The sequence below is a fragment of the Hyalella azteca genome, unplaced genomic scaffold, assembly GCF_000764305.2.
Source record: "Hyalella azteca isolate HAZT.00-mixed unplaced genomic scaffold, Hazt_2.0.2 contig111, whole genome shotgun sequence".
Classification (NCBI taxonomy): Eukaryota; Metazoa; Arthropoda; class Malacostraca; order Amphipoda; family Hyalellidae; genus Hyalella; species Hyalella azteca.
The window spans coordinates 121041-140254 of record NW_025930472.1 but is presented as its reverse complement, the minus strand read 5'-3'; the positions used below and the strand labels follow the sequence as shown (position 1 = coordinate 140254).

General features: G+C 38.9%; 1 protein-coding gene across 3 annotated transcripts in view; it reads left to right on the top strand.

Annotated features, from left to right (window-relative positions):
- Positions 1-504: 504 nt before the first annotated feature.
- The window catches only part of LOC108674846 (long-chain-fatty-acid--CoA ligase ACSBG2), a 25846-nt gene continuing 7136 nt past the window's right edge, over positions 505-19214 (top strand). Inside the window, exons 1-4 of one of the 3 annotated variants that reach the window (XM_018162821.2) lie at positions 505-605; positions 1258-1284; positions 8925-9439; positions 9711-10081. In XM_018162821.2, the coding sequence (XP_018018310.1) occupies positions 559-605; positions 1258-1284; positions 8925-9439; positions 9711-10081 (960 nt within the window). In that variant the 5' untranslated portion in view covers positions 505-558. Of the gene's footprint in view, positions 606-1257; positions 1285-8924; positions 9440-9707; positions 10082-19214 lie in introns of all 3 variants that reach the window. The other 2 variants (XM_018162820.2, XM_018162823.2) reach the window with 2 other exon arrangements.

Below are 19214 nucleotides of genomic sequence, written 5' to 3'. Positions count from 1 at the left end.
ACCATCTTGTTTTGTCTGAAAGGTATAACTTCTTCTCCACATTTTCAGTCAGTTTACTCGCGTTTATTTTGTTGATTTTAAGGCGTTCTTTGAATTTGTATTTAAGTTTATTTCCATCAGAACATCTGTTTTACATTCATCAGTTGATTTATTAGACTTCGCCACTCAGAGTTTGGCAGTTTTTTGAGTAAAATTGCTTCAACTCTTACAAAAATTAAACATTTTCACCTCAAATCAGTCTTGAATAAATTGATTTTATTCAAGCTCGTGATTATTCTTAAACTTCTGTCTAAATTTAAATTCTCCAAACACTCAGCTCCGCTTAGTTGGGGTTTGATATTGTAACTTTCCTGAGGCTGCAGACACTCCTGGTAGTTTTTTCTATTTTGTTCTTTGTGTGTGTTTAGAACACTCGCACATTATCGCGTTATTCCTTTGCATTTTTTACTTTGATAACGAAGTTGATCACGTTTTCCATTTGTTTGTTTCATTTAAATTACTTATTTGATCTTCGCTTTGCTTTGTGTCGGAGTGTTATTTGTTTATCCTGGGGATAGGATGGCACCGGTTGTGGCACCTAAAGCTCCTTACTACGGTCGTCACAGGTGAGCGTAAATGACGGCATTTGGCTTTAATGTTACAACGATTACGGTATAGAATTATCCATGAAATTATTGCGTGGTGATGTTTGCGTCTTGATTTACAATGTGCCGCAAAGTGACTGGAGGATGTATAATCAAAGAGAAATTGCCATCGTCTTCAAGGCGATATATAATAAAATTAGTTAGCTTTATTTACTATTAATGATGAAAACTGTAAGTCAAGCTCATTTTTATTCTGGTCTTCAGTTGACTTTTTTTTTTGCATTTTAATTTTACGTAAGGAAGAGAATCTACTGATTTTTCGGGGCTAATTGATGGTTGCGATACCAACTTAAATACCTAACTTAAGTTTATTTTATTATTAAATTATTTATTAAATAATTTTTAATTATTATTATTTAATAATTCTTTGGTTTATTAAATAATTCTCAAAATATATCCAATTTCGCCCTGTAGATATTTTACGATGGGTACTAAATTTTTCAGAAAAGTTGGGATCATGATTACTTACCATCGAATAATTGTAAGAGATCGTTTCAAACACAATTATTCAGACGATTCTAGAGGCATTAAGAGTTTGAAACAGAATTTGTTCAAAACATGGTGAACTTCGGACGCATGTTTTTACAGTCATTTTATTTCTCCTCTTTTACAGCCTGCCGAAAGCGACCAAGTCGCCGAGGTGCGTGACTGATGTTTATTCATTGTTAACTCTAGCATGGTAATCAACCAACGTCTGTTAACTTAACTAAACCCTTTAACACTAAGAACCCACCTTGCCTCAGTACGTCACTCCGCACATAATAAACTCGATCCTGCATGCTAATCCACCAATGTCTATTTATTTTAATCCTCTAGCACTGGCAGACCAAATCTCTTCGAGAGCTCACCACGCACAGATACTTTAATTCTGCTCAATTTTAAACGACTCCAAAGTTATTAATAATTGGTATGGAAATTTTTCACTGAAACAATGAGTTTCGCCGTAGCGCTAAGAAGTCCGAATGGGGTTAGATTAAAAACGGTATTCGTTTTTATTTATTTATATTTGTTTTATAATACATACAAATATTTCCATGATGCAATGTCATGAATTGTTAGATGAAAATTATCGCTCAACCAATTCCGTTGTTGTGTAGAGCGCAAGGTTGTGATATGTTGCTGAGAATCAATTCATAATTTAGCGTGAATTGTGTTCCGGCATAGTAAAAGCATCGCTAAACAAACAGTTTTCTCAGCTGGCTAGGAATGCAAGGTTTTGATTTATTTTTTATGTTGATATGGACGGACTGGAATGTGCGTGCTGAAACCTGGACAAATTTCATACGCAGAATGGGGCCGTGCTATTTCAGTAGCCGTTGGATTCATACCATTTTCCTCATTAATTAGCAATGTTAAAGGTAAACACTTTCACAGATTCGAATTAAGTGATTGAGAAATCAAAATTGAAATAATGGTTTACTTAAAGTTTTATCACATGTTATAGGTGATGGCAAACATTATTTCATTCGGAATTTTTTAGTGGATCGTTTTAATCATGTAGTGTTAGCTTTAGTGTTGTTTGTTATTGAATTTTGCATTTAATTTAATGTAGCACGTGATTATAGCACTGCTATTAACGCCATTAATTTCGTCTCGAGTGAGTCCAAGAAAATGTAAAAATACTGCATTTTATTTTATTTTTTAACATTTTTCGTAGCCCTGTGAGGTAGTTCATTAGGTCACTTGTCCAAATACTAAACGTTTATTTCTTCAAATTTATTAATGAATTTTTTATATGATGAAATTAATTTTCAATGAGCTTGGGGATTTGAATTTCTAATTCGGCCTTATTCTTCTGAGCAAGGAAGTGATTATGAATGCTTGATCGTAGCGGCTGTTAGTAATGCAAAAGATGGATTCAGAGGTACATTGCTCATGTGAAGAGATCTCAACAAAATTTAGAGCCGCCCCAGTTTCTGATTTGCGACATCAGAAGCTGGGGCCGCGTTATTTTTGTTCCTATCTGAATGCATCGTGGCATCCTATACCTTGTGCGATGCGCACGAGTTGTGTCCGTAAGCATGCTTATTGTTACACATCAAACAAAGTACATAATAATGTTGTTATATTATTAGTACGTGATAGTCCTTGTGTGTTTGCCAAAACTCTCCGACTTACAAATGCAATCCAACTAAAAATCTTCTTATTTTAAGACGTCATCGGAAGTAAATGTAAATGAATAACGATGTTAATTTTACGTATCAACATCGTCTGCATGCCAACTTGGAGAAGAAACACGGCCGTCTGGTAGCCAAGTCATGCACTGAATATCAATCGAGTTAATTCATCAGCTATGTTGAGTCATATTTGAATCGACCTTGTAACGTAGCAGACTTCCTGATTCCTAGATCGTAATGGACAACCAGGTTATTTGTTTTGATTAATATTTTATATTGATAATTTTATCATTGTGAATTCAGACATGCCTGGCATCATTTTTTCGGTAACATTGAAAAGATTTGTTAGATTGAATGCATTAATTTATCAGATTGACTGAATGATTTTTTTATATTTTATCCGGAACCCAAATTTTCGATGGTCACTTCGCTGTGAAGTTACTTTTCTATCTGGTCGAAAATAGGGTTAAAATGGAACAGATTTCTAATGCTTCACTAAAAGCTTCTGATACCTGATGATTAGCTAATGATACCTCATAATAAGCTTCTGATACCTCGTAATTAGCTTCTGATACCTCGTAATTAACTTCTGATATTCTGACCGTCACCCAGAAATGAGTGGCTCGACAAGAATTGTCAGCGAAATTCAACTGCGTTCGCGATAGCAGTCATTAACGTACGAAGCGTTAGTTTCCAAATCAGCTACCTATATAATCAGCTACCTCCAATTAAATTACCGCTGAATTAATGATTAAGGGCACGGGACGGTGCAGCAATGATGGAAAATCGTACAATTTTTCGCTGACGTCTCCTCGCACAATGTGGGCCTCAGGGTCAGTAAATACGTGTAAAGTCAATAAGTGTTCGATTCATTGATGACTGCTGCGTGGAATGTAGCCGTAGTGGCGTATATTGTATGAGTTTTCTGCACGTATTATCTTCGTCTCCATGCAATCACTTCTTTCATTCGGTTCACGCGGCATTTTCCCAAGTTTTCATCTTGAATGTATGCTGGTGGTGACGGTCAGTAGCAGCTCCGGTGTTACGGAACTAATTTTGCTCACCGGATTTGAGCGACATATTTCGTGGCAGGATTCGGTCACAAGACAATGCTCAATTACAATACAAGTTCTATCGTCATCCTGTACACGTGCTGAATGGTCATCGTCCAGCCTATAACGACCGTCCCTGCTTGCAGTCGTGAGTCCGATAGATATAGAAGCGAAGTTTTATGGATTATTTTTTACAATTACAATTTTTTAGTTGCGTTGATTACGCTAACGTTTTAAAGGTCATTGAAAACCTCAATGGTTGTGAAAAAAGGCTACCTACGGTATCAACTTCATAGGTTTTATTATAGTAATGTGGTACTCACTGCCAACGGCGAGCTTTAACTCTCATCACAAATGGACTGAAGCGCAAGAGTTCAGCGTAGCAAGACGCAATGGCGAGTAATTTTAAACATGTCATGTGGAGCGCAAGCGTCAAACGGTCGCGCTCTTTTTCACATGTCAACATGAAGCAACAGCCCGCGAGACTATACGCACTACGCAGGCCACCACATGACTTCACTTACATTTGTTTATCATATACTTACGCTTGCACTGCACGACCTACCCTGCATTTGTGTATCTGATACTCACGCTTACCCATTGCACGGCACGACCTTCCCTGCATTTGTTTATCGGATACTCACGCTTACCCATTGCACTGCACGACCTTCCCTGCATTTGTTTATCGGATACTCACGCTTACCCATTGCACTGCACGACCTTCCCTGCATTTGCGAGCGATGGTACTAATAACATTCAGTGCAGCGAGTGATAGTGTTTAGTGCGTGTGCTATTCATATGCTATCAAAATATCCCAACGCACGTCCCTGCTTTTTATTGTAGTGACTATAAGAGCTGTTCATTAGTCAAGACGTATAGTGACAATATAAGAGCTGTTACACAGTCAAGAAGTCAAGTGACAACAAGAGCTTCTCAACTGTCAACAAGTATAGTGACAATAAGAGCTGCTCAATGGTGAATTGATCCTAGAATGGCGAATTGATCCTATTGCTAAATGTTTAGGAACTTCCGAATATGGTTATATTTTATGGAATGCATATAATATGGTAAGGGTGTGCAGCCGTGCACCACCAATTTTGTGCACCAATCACCCCTGAGTAGAACGCCTACAATATTTACGTAAGACCGCCAGTGAGCCACGGATGAAGCCTGCCGTCAGTAAGCAGCCCATAAAATCATCTTGTTTTAAATATCAAGCTCTCTACACCACCATGCACAGCAGCGAATAGCCCAGAGTGTAATGATCGTCCACAACTGAACTTTACATCGAAACATCACTTCATGCCCTTAAAAAAACTCCAGCTCTAACCTGCGAACAACGGAGTGAACGGACTGCCATTAATCAGCCTATCTCGTCAGGGGAACTGCATGAAACCTGCCGTACACCAACAAACCGCGGATCGAATAAGACTTCCAGGACGTTCGACCGTTGGCTGATTTTACGCGAAAGATGAATACGGACGGGTTGGTGGTTGGCATAATATTCACTACAAGGTTTCGACGCGTCCTATCTGAGTGGTGCTGAACTTTTTCGCGCATTGGCAGACGATGCTAGGCCTTAGTATAGTAGGCATCTTTCCTGCGGGCTGATTGGTCTACTTCAATAGATTTGATCTGTCTGGTGGCTTGTGGCCAATAATGTGATATTCCGGTAGTGTTGGTGGCTACGTTATTGAGGGAAGGGATAATTATAGTCCATTCGAAGCAGGGTAGTGGTGGTCTCCCACAGGAATATCTTATTAGCATTTTCTCATTCGTGGAAAAAATGCCCTATTGTGCTCGTCATGTCCGTCTGTCTGTCCGTCCGTCTGTCCGTGACTTCACGTTTTCGTCGACGAAAAAATGCGCTCTCTGTTACTCACTGCAATGAGTACTGAGTTATATTTTTTTAATCAATTCGATGTCAATGCAGTAGACTCGCAAATCACTATGGCATGGCGTTGATGGGAGTAGATTATCACTCAGTTGTTATATAATTCAAGCATTACCTAAAAGACAACTTGTTGTCGCGATCTTCCTACCTGAGAAATGACATTAGTGGTACAATCAAGTTTGTGGTTTCACATCTTGTACATTTGGCTTTTAAGTCACTGATCATATTGTACTTGCTCATTTTTTAGTCAAGTTTGAAATTTTTAATTTGAAGCATGCCTCAATTTCTCGAAAAGCAACGTGTAGTCAAAGGTGTACGCTGTCACTTGTATTGTTCATTGAAATGAATGAAATGACTAATTTTTTTTCGTTTTATATCTATGCGACACAGTAATTCTTATATTTTTACACTGTCACTCCGAGCCCCGGCACTCGAAATCCCGTACCCCAAAATCCTGTGAATAAATGTAAAACTAAAATATTTCAATTGAAGAATTGTCCAGTCAAAACCCGAATAAACATGGTACTCTATTTATCTCCCGGTATGACACATAAGAAAATATTTTTTCTGTAATTTATACCTACAACACCAATCCTTGGGGCACGAGTATCACTTTATCACCAATTGCAGAATAATTTTCAAGCTAAAATGATTTTAAAATTTTGATCCTGCCCTCTTCTCCCACTGAGCATAAGATCGAAGATTTAGGTGAGAGTGCTAAAATAAAGGACTTCGTGACTCTGCTCCACTACACCAGTACATTTACCATTTTACCATGCAAGCTTCAGTTTCACACCTTTCTCATGTTCACAAAAGCTGAGCTGGCCTCTACGTAAACCTTATCCTAATTATACCGCTAATGTGAAGAAGCAATAAGTCATGCGTATGAGGGACATATGTGGTATTTCCTTTTTGTGGGTTCAGAAATTATACAGGGACCAAACTAGCAGCTGTGTACCAGAATACAATTGGCTGCTCGTTAGATCGCGCCATGTTTTTCAGCCTATCAGCAGCTCCGATGTAGAGGCGTGTGGTGTGACGTCAGAACCTTTCTTCATGGACCGGTGCCAGTGAGCCCGAGCCTCGTGCCGATGTATGAGCGATTGCCAAATAAACACCTTCAACAATTTATTAGTCGTCGAAAGTTCTTTTGTGTTTGGGGGTTAAACCAGTGATTTAACTTGGACAGGGTGGATCGCCGGTTAAAGTTCAAAGTACCAAGATTGAAGCAGAGAAGTGCGGGTTCGATCACAGCTCTGTGCGCCAGTTTTTGGTCAGAATCGGCGAGGGGGCCGGCGGTTAAGAAAAGAAAATTTGACTTGGTTACTTGGTTAATTAAGATGAGGCGCGTCGCTCTCTTGAGTATTGGCGCCCATCGAAAATTTGAAGCAGTGAGTTGCGAGTTCAAGCCCGCAACAAGCTGTGGATGTTATGCAATGTGAAGAATCGGCGACAATCCTGCGGCTAATAAAAGCTGAAACCGCTATATTATATATTATTATATAGTGACTGATACCACGAAATTGTAATATGTTCAGAGGTTGCATTTTTTTAATCAATAAATTGAAACTTATGCATTTCGTTCTGTAATAATTTGATTATTATCAAGGCAAGCCCACTTTAAGTTTTACTTTATGCATGTTGGGCAAAATACTGCAATAATTGTGTACCTACAAGGCTATAATCATTTTGTAGATAGGTAGATATGACATGAGACTAAGGAAGCCGATGATAAAAAATTGTTATCGTAACTGAGTCCTTACTGCAAATTAAACTGCAGATCACCGTCGCAGCATATTCCAAAATTATATTGTACAAATCTCACAGTTATTTTTAGTTAACTCATTCCTAAAAATTTTTTGTTTCTTTCAGTATTCTGCTGAATAAACGTACGACATCAAATGTCCAAGCTACCAGAATTATCAGAAACCACTTGGTGGTATAAGTCTTTAATTAAGAACGTTTAACATGCAAACGTACAAGTTATCAGAATACACGTTGTGGTGCACGTATTTCATTAAAGACGTTTAAAATCAAACGTACGTACAAGTTAGCAGAAACCATGTTGTGGCGTAAGTCAATAAGGACGCATGACATCACACGGACGTACAAGTTATCGAACATGTGGTGGTATAAGTTTTCTATTAAGGACGTTTAACATCAAACGTATATAGGATTTCAGATACATGCTGTGGCAAACGTATTTCATTAAAGACGTATGACATAACACGCACATGTTATCAGAAACCAAGTTGTGCTATAAGTTTATCATTAAGGATGTTTAATATCAAACGTACAAGTTATCAGAATACACGTTGTGGTACACGTATTTCATTGAAGACGTATTAATTACATCAAACGTACAAGTTATCAGAACACACGTTGTGGTACACGTATTTCATTAAAGACGTATAAAATCAAACGTACAAGTTAGCGGAAAACATGTGGTATAAGTCAATAAGGACGTATGACATCACACGTACATTTTCTCAGAATTCATGCTGGAGATAAGACAACGAAGCGCGCGCCTTGCGTTCACTTAACGAAGGTTCTATTCCTTCCGGTGGATATCCGGCGCTTCCCCGAGTCACGTTGCGCGGAAAATAGTGTCTAATTTATGACCAACTTCTTCAAGGCATATGATACTCATATGTCTTTATTTGATACATATGATACTTAATACATACGAGTCATAGTTATGATGCATGGATTTCTCTGAATCTTGGACTGTGAGATTAGATAAACAGATGGAAGATATTTAATGCTGTAAATCAAAAGTTATTTTTGTAGCAACATTAAACTGGGGACGAAAAGTTTCTACGGTCTTGCTTGACTGTATTCTACACTTGGAGTGACAGGCGTAGAAGGCCCCTATTTCATATACATCTGTGTGGTGATGTGTCACCTAGTCAAGGGCACTGCTATTATTGTTGATATTTTCATCTCCATCACTATAAATTTATTATTGCTTACAAGAGGTGACACACTGTAAGTTATGAGCCCCTATCTCGCGCAATAAAACATTATCAGTTACAGAATTTTTCATGCAGGCGTTGTCTAAGACGAATTTTATGCTAGTTTCAGATAAGACGTTTATCTTCGATTTATTTTCACTCTTCTGAAAAAGTGGTCCGGAAAATGCTGTTACTTCTATTTTCCTTCGACCTTGAACTACTTTGCGTATATTTAATCTATTTACAATTTTTAATCCTTTCAGGTTTGAGCCACCCGACGAGATCATTCACTACAGCTCCGCGCCTCGGGTCTCCAGCGGTTACCTCGGCAGCACCACCGACAGCAGCCTCAATTCAAGTCCTGACTCAAAACATCTGGGCCGACATTACCAAAGCTTATACAAACATAAAGTCATCCCAGATATCAAACCCAGGAACGCTGCGTTAGCTCTCAACGCGGACAGCAAGTCGATATCAGGTCACAGAAATCCCGAGATTCACATCGCTTTCGGCAAACGTTCAGAGCCCCCGGAGCGGGAAGAAGACGAATACAACCGCCGTTTGAAATTTGTTAATAAGAAAACGAATTTCAAGCAAAAGCAAGCGACTATGCCTCCTAACCCTCGTAGCCAGTCGCAAGCAGGCAGTGATGACATCATTGCTGGTCACAAGATTTCACTTAACGTGCCCTACAATAAGGAAAAGTCCGTCAAAGAGAGTAGCGATGAATATAACGACCAGAGGCGACGCATTATGGCAGGAAACTTCAGTCCAGACGGTGGGTATATAAAGTTATTTATTTCATATAGTAATTCAATAAATAATATTATTTATACTAACTCAAATTGTTTTACCTAATCTTCAGCTACATGTATCTATCGATTTTGTGTATATTTATATTTATTTATTATTTTGTATTTTGTGTACACACGCACATAATTATTTCGATAATTTTCGGCATTTTACGGCGCTAGCCCTCATTATTTGAACAAAATTAGTTGAGACTTGAAAATATCTAAATTATTTTTTCTCTCTATTTTATCCTGCAGGTCAATATACTGATTTCACTCCAGTGATGATCGACGAGCAACCAGCGCTGCGCGAGTTTGATGACGCTATAGCCTCCGCTCAACGCAGCTCCCCGGCTACCGAAGAATTCTTCGATAATGCTACCTACGCTGGCAACTTCAGAACGACACACACTGATTTAGATTGCAATGTTCAAGACGGACCAGTCGACATCGAAGGTAATGGACGTGATATGACCATCAACGCAACTGAAGACCGGCCCCTGACTGCAGCGAACTCGATGGAAAACTTCGTGGACGCCGCGGAGGATCTCGGCGACCCTGCTGCCATGGGCCAGGCAAGCGCTCCGGAGGAAGCCATTGCTGAAGCCCCACTTTCGACAGCTAAAGTTGTGAGTTTACAACAATTTGTTTTGTTTACAGAGTTGCTTTTACCAATAAATTTACTAGCCTCAAACAATACAACGTACATTTTTATATATTTTTTGTCGCTTCTATGTGTGAAAATTTTGAAATTGCAATAGCCAATATTTTTGAGTAGAAACTTCTTATCGCCAGTCTATTCGCCTTAGGAGCACGTAAATCTCACTGTTTTACGGCAGGATTTTCAGGCATAAAATAAAACTTCAACGGAGACGATATGCTAAGCTTTAGATAAACATTCTAGCTTACTGATGCAAATATTTGGCTTCGGATCTGCAGAGCTATTTTTTATGCATACTGTTCTAGCTGGGTTTTTTGCGCCCAGCGCAAAATTACAGTATTTAGAACAGTATTTTTTTTTGCTGTACGCATTCCTTACTGAAGATGGAACAGCAATTGTACTTGGTTCGTTGTTTCCTCAAAAGGACTGTGGTCTCCATTAGATGGTCTTGAACTAGATTTAAACGGAAGATATGCGCGCATTTTGGTACATTTCGCAAGCGAAAGCTTTTGGTGCGCAATAGTCTGGCGCTTCTGTATTCAGCTGCCCACTTCAATACAATCCTGCTCGCATGTACGGCAAGTCGACTCTTCCTCTGTCGAAGTTCTCCCTGACAAGAATGTCAAGTAAATATCTAAAGAGGTAGAACAGTTTGGACTCTGCCCCCAGTTTGTCATTATGTCTCAGATATGTATTATTTCTCTAACGTCAACGTGTTGAGTAATGCAGGATGATCGTCGGGCGACTGGACTCGAACTGCGTCTAAAATACGCAGTAATTATACTCATTCCCGATGTTTTTCTCGACTCGTGATTAATGTAGAACTTGTAAGAATGAGTCGTTTGTTCAGTAAATTCCCGAAGTTTTCATGCATTTCCGAATTTAAAATCGATGATGTATCGCTATCGAGCCTGGGAGCAAGTAGTTCGTGACGTTCTTGACGCGCTCCAAATATAATCTGTGCCCGAGGTTCTTGTTGCCTCTACAAAAAAGTCTACATAAAATGAGGCGCATAGCCGCTGTCATCCTTTCGCCCTGTCACAACGCCATATTTGTCCTGGCAGTAGGACAAATATGGTGGTTATTAATGTTTATAAATCTTGTCCTTGTACTCGGTTTGTAATCTTATCCGAACGATAAACATAAAAATTCAGCAGAAAATTGATGTCCGATAGCCTTCGATTTGGCTTGGAAGCTTGACGATTCTGAGTATTGATGAGCGGGTACACAGGTCCAATATGAGGTGTGAATTTGTGAGCAATGTTTACGTGTGGAGACTGACGTCAGCAGCGAATGTTGGCCAAGACTCGTGATGCTTTGCGCCGCGCTTATCATAAGAACGAGGCTGCAACTTTTGCCAGTCTATTTCAGCGCGGACTTTGGAGTAGCCGGTGTTGACATATACTGCGACGTACGTAGGACATCGTTTGCTTTAAAATGACGCGAATTAACTGCTAATAATAAAAATAATGAGTATCTGCACTTTCAGCTATTATATCAAACTTCAATAATCTAACAATGTTGGAATGATTTCAAATTGATATGTAGTAAAAGAATCTAGTGATACTTTCACGAATATATTTTAGTCAATGAAAGTCGGGTTATTTCTGATACAACCTGATGATAATGTAGTTGGTACTCGTTAAAATTTAATGAACAACTTTACAGTTTACGTTTCTATGAAAATTTTTTCGTCACCGACGGCTTGCCAAAGATGACGTCACCGTCATCTTCCACAATTATGCCAAAAGAATTTATTCGGCTGAGGCTTTTGATCACGATATATGGTGTAGCACTGTAGCGATTTTGCCCCTGTGAGGTGCATAATTTTACTCCCCCGATTTAACAGGCCAGGTGCTCTGATAGATTTTCCTGAAACAAGTTGCAATCGATGGGACGTTAAATTGTGCTTCTATATAAGAATACAGGTGTAGTGTCCACCCGACACCTTAATTTGAACCTAGAACTTAATTTTGGCATTGTAATCTACTTATCCTTCTTGGCTTTAAATTGTTGAAAGAACAAATGCAAAAAGTCCCATTGAAAAAGTTTTCATTTCAACATCAAAACTGCTTTTCGACATTTTTCCCTCCCTTTCTTCGTTTGAGTGATCTTCGCGCCCTCACTGAAATATATCATGATGATAATGAACCATATTTATTGACATGGCTCTCTGTTAAGGCAACTGTAAGTACGACTAAATATAGAATGAACCAAAAAATCCCATAGTGTAAATTTTTCAGTTATCGCTAAATGTGATTTTTTGTTTGGGCTTGTCGAAAGTGGTCATCGATTTTGAGCCTGTACCAAGAAGATTATCGATTTTGAGCCCACTTTATGGAGTCAGAACTCAATTAGAGTTGTGATTCGAGCACATTTACATGCAACAGAGCGCCTCGAGAGCCAAATTTCCAATGGCCCCTAGCGAAGCGTCTGGGGCCCGTACTCGTGTCGGTGCTCCTGTTCCGATTGCAGCTATAGGCTATCCTCAAACCCCTTCATACATGTATACCATTCATTGATTTGAAACCATGCAATGCTTCAAGTTACCGATAGGTGTACTGAATGATGTTATACATAGATGTCACAACGAGTTCAATTATGCTTGACTGGGGTTGGACCCAGGTCTTATCCGGTATCGTCATAGTGTGAATGGAGTTGAGTCGTTAAGGTTAAGTTTATGATAAAAACACTTTTGCTAACCCCAGGTACACCGACGTTCCGATGGTTTATATCTCACCCTCTTGGGGTTGAGTTAGTCAAGATCAGGTTAGGTTATATTATGTTAGGTTAGGTCCCTTAGGTTAGGCTTGGTAAAGTAAGGATAGGTTAGGTTAGGTTGTGCTACCCATCCCAAACTGGGGTTACGTTAGACTAGGTACAGGTTCCGATAATGACTCTACCTTTGCTATAATTTCTCGATGTACATAACAATTAAGTTTTGTTATTGCATTTAAAATGCATTGTAACAACACAAGTCACATAAATAATATGGGCATGACTGGGGTTGTGCGTGTGTGTATTGGTTGGAATGTGATGGCAGTTGTTGTTGCAGCATGAATTACTACTACTACTATTAAAAAATAATTACCGCTTTGCGGTTGGGAGCAAGATTAACTTTTTTTAAATCAGTTGTTAATATGCCTAGGTTGAAACTTAATTTGACGCTTTTCACTGCCCCCTTGTAAAAAATGAATTTCACATGAATTTACAATTTGTTCCAGCACAGTAGTAACCACAATTTTGCATCTCATTGGCGTCATTGCCCAAAACCTGCACACCACAATAAACGTGCTAACAACCCTGTCATGAACCTGGTTAACATGGATGAATACCGTCAAACAAAAAAATTGCATTCTGCAAGTACTTTTAACTAGAAATGCAGTTATAAATTTACCCATGTATTAATTATCCCAAATTTTGGTAAAACCATAAAAAATATCCATACCGGACAGCTTCAATCAACTTTAACGTCTGCGAGTTTCCTCCGAGGCGGGGTTTCCCCAGGCTTAGTTCTTTTTTCCTGCTGCACTAAGTGTGCAATATTTTCGCTTATAGCCTCATGGGATTTATCATAGAATGCTGAGTTCATTGAAAGCCTTTAGGCTAAACTTGCAGGACCGCAGCTACATCGTACGATCGCTGGTTAAGGGAACAGGTTCGCTTGCAAAAACTTGCCAAGTGGAATGATTGTCTCACGAGGCGGTTTTTGCTCTCTGCTGTTCTGATGGCCAGGAATCCCAAGCATATTTTTCATGTTGTATGGAATATTTTCTGGAGGTAGCGTCTCTTTTAAATTAGAAGACCGTGTGATTCTTTCGCTCCTGCTTGGTTGCATGTTACAATCTGCCGAGAGATTTATCAAATGTGTATGTGAGTGATGAACCAAAATTTCATTATTTTGGTTGAAATTGAGATGTTATTTCTAAATGTATATCTGTTATGTCTCAGTTTCAGGATAATGCACATTATTGTTAATACACTGTCTAAAGTGTTTTGGATTTACGAGATATATTTTAGTGAGCTTCTCACGTAGGCAGAGCCCAGCGCACGTGTTGAATGTTACATAGGCGAAGTGCATAGGCGAGCGCGGCGCGGTAGTCTGAGAAGCTTCGTCATATTGTTGGCGTCCTCAGCTCCGTTGCCGTCAGTTTGCTTCCGTCTTGTCGCGCAGTGAGTGGTGGCCGCTCTCGATGGTCCTACACTTACAAGTTCTGATTGTTACGTCGCGCTCGTTTGTACTTCAAAGTTTATTGTACTGCTGACATTTCACGAAATATTTCTAATAAACTACAAAGGATCTTCTACTCAATTCGTTGTAAGTTATTTATTTTTACCATTGTTGTTGAGCCTTATAATAAATGTAGAACGGTTAAGGTGTAATTTTGTTTCAAGGCCATAACTAATAGTCGCGCGCAACCATGCGATAGGGAAGTCCGCTGGGTACGTTAATTGCGTCCCGAAGTTAATTTAGACGCCGAACGTTTTAAATGATGCTGAATGACTGATGTTTTTCTGTCGATTACAAAGATGGCCAAATATAATAAATTTTATAATTAGTGATAATTTAACTGCATATTTAGATAATTTATTTTTGGACCTTAATAGTCCCACACAATATTTCCGCATTTTAAGCAAACCAAATTTTGCGTATGAGCTCACCCACAACAATAAAATTTGTAAACTGCATTTACAAATTTGCCGAAGAAGGCTTCGGTATTGTATTTTATAATAGTGGATTTGGTTACCTCAAAATCGTCTTTCGTTCTTTCGTTATATTTAACTCTTTGAACTCTGGCCACGTCGAGTGCCAGACACTTTTTGCCTTTTAAATAAAATATTTGAGACTTGCTAACCCAACTAAGGTTACGTCAAGGTACGGCGACGTTCCGATAGTTGATATATAACCCATTTGTGGTTGAGTTTGGTCAAACGTTTCCTCCTTTTCTGGGGGTCTCCCCAGGCTGAGTTCTTTTTTCTGCTGCACTAAGCGTGCAAATGTTTTCGCTTATAGCCTCATGGGATAGTGTGGGACACATAAGGAGCAATAATTGATTAAATATCAATGCAGGTTGCTTCAAAACAACACATATACCATAAGTTATCCACTTAATAACTAAAAAACATTGCAACTAAATAAAAGAACGCGCGCTGTCTCCACCATGCACATACGCGAGGCAGGAGTACCGTTACTCTGGCAGACTGCCTGGGGCCAGCGTGAACTAAACGTGCGCCAACTCCATCGTTCATGTGCACTTCCTTCGATCAAATGTTACGTGCTTAAATAACTAACACATTACGTGCCTATTCCTGGCTTTTGATGTCTGTCTGCAGCTCCTATCTTGTTGTTTGCTGATAAAAAATCCCGGAAACTGAATTAACGAAAATAAAAATATTCACAACAAAAACTCACCCATCACCTCGAGATGTAGGTGAATTTTTTTCTGTTCGAGAACGGTACATTTCTACGACATTTTCTACTTACTGAATTGCTAATATTTTTACTAATTTATTACCTCCTGATCTTGTTTGAGTAAGCGTACAAGTGCAAGCCTAGGTTTCAAACACATAGAAAACCTCATTTTTCGATAGATTCGTAATAGTTATAAGTTTCATTTCAGTCTGTGCTTAAATGCTTGCACTCCCTGACAGATATGTGAAATAATTCATCTTGCATGCACATTTTTTTGGAGTGATATATGCTACGATTCGTTCTTGAATATATACATACCTATAGTTTATTTGAGTGGCAAGGTTTTAACAGGCCTGATAATTTTCAACTTGTACGTGAACCTACGATGATGGTATGATGATATTATGGTGTAATGATATGTTGGTGTTGGTGAAATTTAAAGCAATCTAGTGACCTTTCTAGTTAGAGTTATTATATAGGTAATGATATTGATATGATCAACGATGTGACGATACAGTGGTATGATGATATGATTGTGTGATTATATGCCTGCATATATTTCAGCGCACCTTCATACCATCACACCTTCTTACCGTCATGCCATCATATCAAATCAACAAATTATTCTATATTACGCATATAATATATCTAAACAATGACTCAGTGGATGAAACGCATATTTTAATTATTATGTTTCGTAAGAAAATAAATTATAATAGAATAATATGAAGTGTGCCGCTAAGCACGCACGGGTATCAGCCACCACGCACTAGCTTCAAATGATGAGAGTTGGTTGCATTGGTTGCTAGAAAAAAAGGCTCACAGTAGAAATACGTGCAATAAAGCATGTTCACCTAAGCAGTATGATGTACTGCTAAGCACGCATGGGTATCAGCTATCAGCTTCATATAGCTCTAGCAACGGCATGATTCTGACTGATGACACTAGATTTTGTTGTTGAAAATAACTTTAGTTTGTGTAATTTTAGCCTGTCGGCAATTTTGCCGATCGAATGCAATTTCATCATCCAATTATCAATGAATCTCATTGATTGTTGAATTGCAAATGACATTTTTACTTCGCAAAGTGTAAATTTTATTCACAAATAGAAAGTTCAAATTTCCTCTAAATTTCCAAACCGGACTAGAACGGAGTTTCGTGGTAAATGTGGGTTTGAACATTTATTTCTTCAATCACGGTGATTTCGATTCAAAATCAGCACCTGGAATTGAGATGACGAGGTTCGGCACGATCAGCTCCGGTATGACAAGACGAATAATAATGGGGTTTTCAAATTGCTATGATTACAATCCCTGAAAACCCCGGGCCAACCAGCAGGCATAATTGATAGCATTGGTACTAATATTAAATTTTTCCATCATCCCATCATTCTATATTATGGCATTCGAAATGATGGGATTCAGAATGATAGGAGCGATCAGATAAATCTATCCCGAGCTGCTAGTCGCTTTAACCTGCTAGTCACTTTACAAAATTAATTCCTCCTATTTTTTGTATATATGTGATAGTTTTGTTCATTGTAAGCCTCTTACAGTAAACATACAGGCGCTATACTAGCGCGCACCTCGGCTATCGCATCAGGATTATGACAGGATATCACCTCGACTTGAAATTATATTGTTAGATCACGAGGCCTTATAGAACATTGGGAGCATACTTTTTTGGTTTTGATTTCGTAGCTTATTTTTTTTGTAAAATTTAAATTTTCATTAACTTCGGAATGTGAGTTATAAATCAAACATTTTTGCACGTGGGTTCAAAAGTTTTTAATTATCCTCAGTCTTGTTCGAACTTTAGCTACGAGACTCGGGAAGAAGGGATTTTGCACAACTAGATTTTCAAATTTTGTGTCCCGGGCTACGCACGGGGAGGTTATAGTTTAAACATTTAATTTCTACGGACACGAAGACGTGTCTTGTATAAGACTGACGACATGTTCTCTATCAGGACGACCCGAGAGATTGACGAGTGTCTGTGTTTGTTGAGGCTGCGGTCACGGCTCCAGGTAAAGAAGATCAAGCGCTCTAGCTTGTAATGAACAACGATGTCGTTTTGTCTGAAGGTTATCTGAAGGTGAGGTCCAAAGTTGCAGGTTCAATGATGTCTTTCATTGGAAGTTTCCTTTGCACCTTGTGACAAATGATCGAATTGGTGATTGGTTTTGACGTATCGAGTTGCTCGAGATAGCTGAGGTGCTAAGCTCCGCTTGCTGTGAGATATCAATATCACTTCTCTTATATAAGCCGTTATGTTTCGGGGTAATTTGAGTTTTTGTTTTTATCTCCGCTGGCGTGAATATTGTTATCTGATTTTTTTGTGGAATCATAGATGGAAGGAAGATGAATACCGTATAATTCATGCCGTATACTGGCTCTTAATTGATGCATCAGAGGTATTATACCAGCATACCTGGTAACAAAGCTTACTTGGTCACGCCTTATATATATAGTGCCCTTAGCGACCACTACCATCCTAGCCACAGCTCTCGTGGTCACGCCTTATAGTGCCCTTACCGACCACTACCATCCTAGCCACAGCTCTCGTGGTCACGTTTGATATCGTAATGTTTACTCTAGAGACGTCGCCTCGAACTTGCACTTCGACCTTCAATTGGTCTCGCCTGCCACGATCCTCGCACGAGTCCACGGCGTGGACTGTTCATAGGTGCGCTAGGGGGCGGTCACATGGCATGGAGACACGAGGGGACTTATATTCGCATGCTTAATCAGAACATTAATAACTTGATTGTTCCTTTAAAATGTTACCTCTTTGTGTATGTGCTCGTTCAAAGAAATAATGACATTTTGTGTCAAGGTAATCTTAATCGTAAAAATACTTTCATCCGTAAGTTTATGTACGAGAAACACCGATGTCTATACACCGTAACTTTCGTTAGCACTTGATTGCACTGAAACGGCATATTTTTCAACTAAAAAATTAGAAAAAATTCCCAAAAAATAATTTTTTCAGAATTTTTATATAGGAGGAATTTCTGGAATATTCTAGAGGAATAATTTTGTATAGCAGTAAATTTTGAAGGTATTCCAATAATCGATTAGAACACATTTCGAACACGTTTCACCTACCACTCATCATCTAATGGACATCGATGAATGAAGAAAACTGTTCTTCTTGAACAATGAAACGATTACCCAACCGTTTTGAAGTATCAAATAAGCCAGCTAATAGTTACTATTATGACAAGCACAGTTGCCCTAGCAGTTGCCAAGCTAAGACACGCTATCTTGTCTCCTGGCGCCCGGCTTACGTAGCCCTCTTGAGGGCGCATGCCTATAGTGGGACTAGAGTTCAAGTCTCAGTGAATCTTGACGGTTCACTGCAAGAAAAAAAAATATAATTCAGTACTCACTGCAGTGAGTGACAGAGAGCGCATTTTCTCGTCGACGAAAACGTGAAGTCACGGACGGACAGACAGACGGACGGACGGACAGACGGACATGGCGAGCAAAATAGTTCATTTTTTCCATAAATGAGAAAATGCGCAAAAAGATTTCAAAGAATACATTTATTAATTTCCATTAATTTGTGATACTTCTTTCAACTCTAAAGTCTTGAATAATTTTAACGCTGTTAAAATTACGAGTTTGTATTGTAATTTTTTAGTAAGAAGGAACATAGTCTCGGTGTTTCCTATATAGAAATATTT